The sequence below is a fragment of the Garra rufa genome, chromosome 6, assembly GCF_049309525.1.
Source record: "Garra rufa chromosome 6, GarRuf1.0, whole genome shotgun sequence".
Taxonomy (NCBI): domain Eukaryota; kingdom Metazoa; phylum Chordata; class Actinopteri; order Cypriniformes; family Cyprinidae; genus Garra; species Garra rufa.
This window is the reverse complement of record NC_133366.1, coordinates 15107248-15114573: the sequence shown is the minus strand read 5'-3', so window position 1 is coordinate 15114573 and position 7326 is coordinate 15107248. Positions and strand designations below refer to the sequence as shown.

The following is a 7326-nucleotide window of genomic DNA, read 5'->3' as shown; positions in this document are numbered from 1 at the left end:
TTTGTATAATTATGAAATGAACTGTGTTTAATCAGAATGAATAGTTATTTGTATGAAAAAAGTTTCAAAGAGTTAGGATGCTGCACTTTAAATATATAATAAATCATTGAAAATGGAAAATGAAATTCTAGGCACGCTATCTGCCTCAAAAACACAGGAAACAAATATTTGAATGTATTTTGTATTTTTATTTATTTGCCATGGCAACAGCATTTGATGCATCAGGGACGCCTTTACAGACTCTCATCGGCCGTGTTTTTACATCATTCTGATGAAGTTTGAAGAAAATCGAGTACAAATATATTGTTCGTTGTTCGTTCGTGTGTTAGTTCATTAACCATTGTTAACAAAAGAGACCCTATTTTAAATAGTTACCATGTTTTATGATCTACAACCATTTTTAAATATTATTTTAATGATCTATAAGCATCTGTGAAATAATTATAAACAAATATATTAAAAATAAATACATATTAACTTAGTTGATGTATTTGTTTCTCATTCTAATTAGGTGAACTGAGCAGTATAGTGTCATACTTATAAGATTTTTTATTCTATCAGTGAGATTGTATATATGTATATAAATCATATAATTTTTCCTTAAAAGATTAAAAAAAGATTTTAATGCTCTTTAAGCACCTATATAAAATAATTATGTAAAAGTACACTGACAGTACAGTCTATATCAACTGATTCTATGGATTATTTTCATTCTTATACACTGAGAATGAGCTAAATAGCATTATAGTTCAAACGATTCCTTATCTTATGAGGACCTCTAGTGTTCATCCCTGGTACTAGAGCTTTAATCTGACAAATTTATGTGACACTTTTAATGTTTTTGGGGCCTCTGAGCATGATAACATTTTGAAACTACACGTATTTCCTAAGAATTTCTTGTTCTTTATATGTAAAAAGTTTTGATGAGTTAGAATAATGCAATTTAAAGATATATGGAAATAACTCTCCATCTTTTTTACTGTTACTTTCATAAATCACCATATCAACACCGTTCAAGATATCCCAAAGCCGTTCACATTTTAACATCTTCAGTATCTTGGCATCATGTTGACAAAGTTTGGTGTGCACTGTCTGATTCTGCTATGAGTGATATGAATTTATGCACAGCTATATTTTTCCAAAAATCCACATTCAAATCAAAATAGCTGACTTCCTGTTGGTCGTAGCTAATGGGTGTAAATTTTTTGCAAAAAAAATCTGGTGATCAAAAATTATTAGGCTGTAGTTAAGAACTGTTAGTTTTATGGACAGTTAGAATGTTTTGTATATGCAGACAAGGGCTTTATGATGGGCCTGATTTGAATTTAGAAAAAAAAATTATTTCTTAAACATGTTTGAAGTTCTTAATAGATTTCACTGTTGCACATTTAGTCTTTTTATTTTTTTACAGTAATGTGCATTTTGCAGTTTGTTTACATGGTGTACATTGGATGCACATATTTATGACTTATTACAGTATTCATTTAAAATAAAAGTTGTTTAAAATAAACAACTGTGTGCACCCTATTATTAATGTAGATGTGTATTTCAGTAATAAACTTAAGTAGGGGAGTTTTAAGTTACCAGCATTTATATCAAAATATGGATCCCATGTCTGCAAAACTAACATTTTAAATGAAATATTGATAGCTAATCGATATCGAATCGAATTGAATCGAATCGAAACCATAAAAATAAGTATCGAATCGAATTGCCAAATTGGTCACAATACCCAGCACTAATTCACATCCTAATGAATAAACAACCAAGAGTTTAAATATTCCCTTCTATCTCCTCCTCTCTGACTCTCTCTTTCCACCCATCCCCCCTCCCCACTCTCACCCTAACACTCAACAAACACACACCCACTTACCACGCACACACATAAGTGCAGAGCAGAGAGGGATCAGATTTGTTTTTTAATTTTCATTAATTCATAGATCTTTGTATAATTATGAAATGAACGGTGTCTGATCAGAATGACTAGTAGTCTGTATGATAAAAGTTTCAAAGACTTTGGATGCTGCACTTTAAAGATATAATAAAATTACGGCTATCTTTTTTTACTCCGATTTCAATCAATCACCACATCAACACCGTTCAAGATATCCTAAATCTGCTCGCAATTTAGAATCTTCAGAATGTTGGCATCATGTCAAAAAAGTTTGGTGTGAATCGGTCGGTTTTCCTGAGAGAAGTATATAAAATTCCACAGTCTGATTTTTCCAAATATCCACATTCAAATCAAAATAGCCGACTTCCTGTCAATCGTAGCTAATGGGTGTAAATTAGAAATGTTTCTGGCTTGATGAGATCAATATATGTACCGAGTTTGGTGACTGTAGGACAAACTAAACCCCCAACTTTTGTCAAAAGGTGGCGCTATGGAGCACCTGCTCCACGCCCATTTATGGGCTTTTATCAGTGTCTAAATATCATTAATACAGATGTGTGTGTGAAGTTTCATGAAATTCTGAGTATTTTAAGTGGCTCCAAAACACAAAAAGCTAAAGTTAAAGTTTGACACGTTGCCATGGCAACATGATAAAAGTTATCGATAATGCAATTCACAGATTCTCATTGGCCGTGTTTCAACATTATTGAGATGAAGTTTGATGCAAATTGAGTAAAATTAAGAGGTTGATTTAAAAGCATTTAGAAAACGTTGCACTTTGTGCTGCCAGTTGGTGGCGCTATAACTTTGACTCCTAATAGTCACATCTCTGTGATCAGCATCATAAGATGAACAAACTGCTGAAGTTTGGTCAAAATCAGACAAAGTGTGTTAAAGTTATTAGACACTTCCTGTTTCTCATTTCTCGCCATAACTTTGTCGCCCCGCCACGGCCAAACCGTTCGAGATATCAAAAATCCCCTGGCAATTTTGCATCCCCAATGTCTTGAGATAATGCTGACCGAGTTTGGTGGCCATCAGTGGAAAGGTCTAGGAGGAGTATTTCAAATTCCATTGCATGCGCTTTTTAGACATCCCTGAATAGCTGACTTCCTGTTTGGTGAAGCACGGACTGTGAGCATGAAAGTTGTTCGGCCCGATGAGGTCTATATGTGTATGAATTTTGGTGACTGTAGATCAATTGGTGTGCGCTCCAGAGTCCCTCAAAAGTCGCAATTTTTAACGCTGTGCCACGCCCCCCCCAGGTGACCCCCCCATGTCAAAGTCTGTCCGGCCCTGATGGCCGCAGGTTCCAATGTGTGTGCAAATTTTCAAGAGTTTTCGTGTATGTTAAGGGCCCCGAAATCCCCCAAAACATTGAAAAAAAAATAATAATAATAATAATAATCCTTAGAAAAACAATAGGGCCTTCGCCCTTTTGGGCTCGGGCCCTAATAAGAATCCTTAGAAGAACAATAGGGCCTTCGCCCTTTTGGGCTCGGGCCCTAATAATAATAAACGGAGCAATTCCAATAGGGTCCTCGCACTGTAGTGCTCGGGCCCTAATAAATAATTAAATACAAAATGAATAGTAGTTATTAAGATTGATGTGGTTCGGAATTATTCAAATGTGCTTGGAAAAAAAATATGACAAGAATATCAACTTGCCTAATAATTCTGCACTCCCTGTATTTTCGATACCACAGAGAAAAAAACTGCCACAATATTAATTAAAAATTTCTTTTTTAATTTAAAGATAAATATAGTCTAGAACATGACAATAAAGTATATGCATATGTACACTGCTACAGCCCTGTTCAGCTTCTTAGCTAGCTTCATTTGAGTTTGAGCTTCAAACTTTATTTGCTGTTCAAATACAACTGGTAGTGTAGGTCGTAAACTTTTTCTTTTTCTTTTTAGACCACACAATTAACTAAACTATCTAACTAATCTTAGAACTTAAGTTAACGGTAAAAGATATTTGTTAGTTAACATGAATAAACAATGAAAAATACTTTCAAAACATTTATTAATCAGTTAAAAATTAATTTAATCTATAATTTACTAATACATTAACCAATTAAAATCCAAAGTTATATCTGTTAATATTTTTTATTGGACCGTGCTAACATGATCCGTTGTATTTTTATTACCTACCGTTATCAAAGATTCAAATATTCTGTAACAAATGCATTGCTCGTTCATAAATGCTGGTTAATACATTAACATTATTTGACGAACAGATTTTAATGCCGGATTCATAATCAACGATCCACGCAAGCAAACATGCGTGCATCACACACAAAAACAATGCTCAGTGTCTCACTGGATAGACATTAAGACAAATCACAGAATTTAAGTAATGTTTTTTTTTTTTTTAATAAAGTTAAATAAGCGCAGTTAATTTACATTTGACCGCAGTTATATTTACTCGTCTAAGATTCCTCAATCTGTTTATATTAACGAACTACGGTAAAAAAAAAAAAAAAAAAAAAAAAAATCGGGACAACACTCATATCAGCAAATGAGAACAGTTCTTCTTTATATAGATACGGGTGTCTGTCTTCAGATGCTTTGCGAAATTAGTGGTGTTAGCTTTTGTTAGCACTGCTCTGTAGCAACTCTTACATATTGGCTTGCTTGTGTACTTCGGCTTTCCATGTTCGTTTGTTTCATATCCGAAATATTTCCAGATAGCACTCCTGCTGTGCTCTTTATCAAACAAAGCCGGTCGCGGGGTGCAGCACTCTCCTTTCTATTCGCTTCACTTGAATGAGACGAGACAGGCACCGCGGTCACGTGTGGTGTTTGTAAACTCGCCTTTGTGGAGAAGTGAAAGTGACAGCTTGGCTAGTATCGATACTTCGGGAAATTAGTATTGGTATCGTTCGGATATTTCAGTATCGATATTTATCGAAATATCTATAAAAAAGCTATAATGGGGTCGTTTAGAAAAGGGGCCTGTCCAAATATAGTCAAAAGCCTATAAAGCCTAAACAAAAACTCAAAATTTTGAAAACTTCTAAACAATCATGCAAAGTTTTAGGGAGATTGGACAACAGCTGGCACTATAAAAAGCATATTTCTATGGTAAATGACCTGGATTTATTTTTAAATCATTAATTTAGGTTGTTACAGGCTTGATAAATAATATGTAATGTCTTTTTTCATATGTGCTTAAATGCCTGAAAGCGCTTGAACCCCAGTAATCGCTGCTTGCAGCTATATTTATTATTATTATTTCAAAATAGCATGTTATTTGTCAGTTGAACATCCCTTACTGGCACTCTTGTGTTGGGCTGGTAATTTTTATGATGGTTTTTAATAAGTAAAAATTTCAGTATAGTTTTGAAAATATACAATTTCAATACAGTTTTGGCTATATTTGCATATTTACATCAATACTATACAAACATGTCAACTAGAAACCTACAGAAAACCAGAAAGTTTCAAAGTCCGGTCAACGTTCGGTATCAGTTGTTGCTCAAAGTCCCAGACTCTTTTGTCCACAAATAATTGCTCTTTGGTAAGACCCCCCTGCAGTGGGACTCTTACATGTATAATCCTACATACATTAAACGGAACATGGAATCTGCCTCCAAAGTTTTTCAATGTGGAATGTACTGAGGTTTGCTGCACCTTCCGTGGGTTGACAATCATCTTTGTGGGATTGAAAATGTTCTCTCGAGGGGGTTCTCTGTAAATGTGCTCCATAATATTAATACCAGGAATATTTTTCCATTCTGCTCGTTTGAACTTCCCACTCTCCTCAAACTGTGTTTTAGGGAATATGTGGTTCTCTATGAGGAACACCCCTATATTGGGATTAGCAGGCTGGAGGTCCTCCATAAGAGATGGTAAACTGTCATGTTTGTAAGGCATGAGTATTTCATCAATGTCATTCAGGAGAACGTACTTGGATTGGTACATGTGCCTGTAAATGCACTCGTTGAGTGTTACTAATTGACCGTAATACTGAATGTCTCCCTTGTGCAACTTAATGTTCCAGCCTCTTGACGGATTCAAAAACTGGTCGATAGGCCATGAAACAATCTCCAGTATCCCCTCTGTTTCATAATGCTTTAAGAGCTTTTCCAAGTCTGGTCCACAACTAGTTTTATAGACGACCACATGCTGTACACCCAGAAGCTTGTACATCTCCATCGTTTGAGCAAACTGCAGTACATTGTTGTAGTCACCAAAAAGGTTGGAGATGCACATGGTGAAGTTAAACTTGAAAGTCTCTCGCACAACCTTATTTTTTATTGGCAGATATTCCATTTTGTGATCCGCTGAACCTTCCTTGTCAGTCGTTATGAGGACATGAGTTGCATTTTGCATGTGTTCACCTTTACAAATCACATCTGAGGCACCATAAGGGAAGCTAAAATGGTCGCTGTGTATATGAACATCAGTGTGAACAGTTTTGCAGACTTCAAAGCTGCAGTAAACACAGTAAAGTAGCTGAAGACTGTTTCTGTTAATTATGCTGATGACTCGTATGACCCCATCTAGTCTGTGGTCGATAAACGCAGACACCATGAAATGCTTTGAGTCTTTGATGGGCGTTATTGAATATGAAGCCTCTGGGATTTTGAATTTAATTTTTGATGGAGCAGGTTTTATTGGTGGAGGAGCTCTTTTTGTTGGAGGAGTTTGAATGGAATATGTATCACTGACTATGTGCACAAAAAATATCATGCCAATTATACTGATAATGCATAGTAATAGAATCACTTTTATTTTTCCTTTTTCCATCTGTCTTTTAGTTCCTGTGAAGTAAAGCAAAAAACAAATCAAAACAATCCAAAATACTTCAATTATAAAGCACAAGTATAAGTTAGATGAAAAAAATATTTAGTTCCCCTTTCAGTCGAATCACTTCGACGTTACATTGGGATCTCGCTTGAGAGACCGATCATCTCTGAGCCTTATATAAAAAAAGGCCAATTGAAAATTCACCACTCAGTCAGACTTTTGCTTCAGAGCCGATGCGTCGAGCCTGCAAAGCTATAGAAAAACAAAAAACAAAAAGAGTTCCTGAGTTCCTGCTCTCTCCCTCGCCGGTGTGCTGCCAAACTAAGAGAGTGAATTCTAAAAGAGCTTTTTGGCGGCCACCGGCGTGGTCCCTGCGGGCAGCCGTTTTCACGGCTTCAAAAAGCCTATATTGCTTTCCAGCGAGCAGCCCCGAGTGCACACCACCCCGCGGTTCCTCCCTGGGCAATCCGGGGTCACAAAAGAGCAATTTCTCTTTTCAGAATGGCTCTGCGGCCGTGCGTTTCTGGGTGTGGCAGGTTCCTCACTCCTGTGGACGGACATGAACGCTGCCTCACGTGCCTGGGCTTTGAGCACGCTCAGGCAGCGTTCACGGATGGATCATGCCCGCATTGTGAGTGCATGTCCATGGCCACGCTGAAGTCCCGCCGCTCGTT

At 36.4% G+C, this 7326-nt stretch overlaps 1 protein-coding gene across 1 annotated transcript; it reads right to left on the bottom strand.

Annotated features, from left to right (window-relative positions):
• Positions 1 to 5197: 5197 nt before the first annotated feature.
• Positions 5198 to 6994, bottom strand: LOC141337319 (beta-1,4-galactosyltransferase galt-1-like). The gene has a single exon (XM_073843112.1). The coding sequence runs from the start codon at positions 6650 to 6652 to the stop codon at positions 5324 to 5326; it is 1329 nt and encodes a 442-aa protein (XP_073699213.1). The 5' UTR covers positions 6653 to 6994; the 3' UTR covers positions 5198 to 5323.
• Between the last annotated feature and the right edge of the window lie 332 nt (positions 6995 to 7326).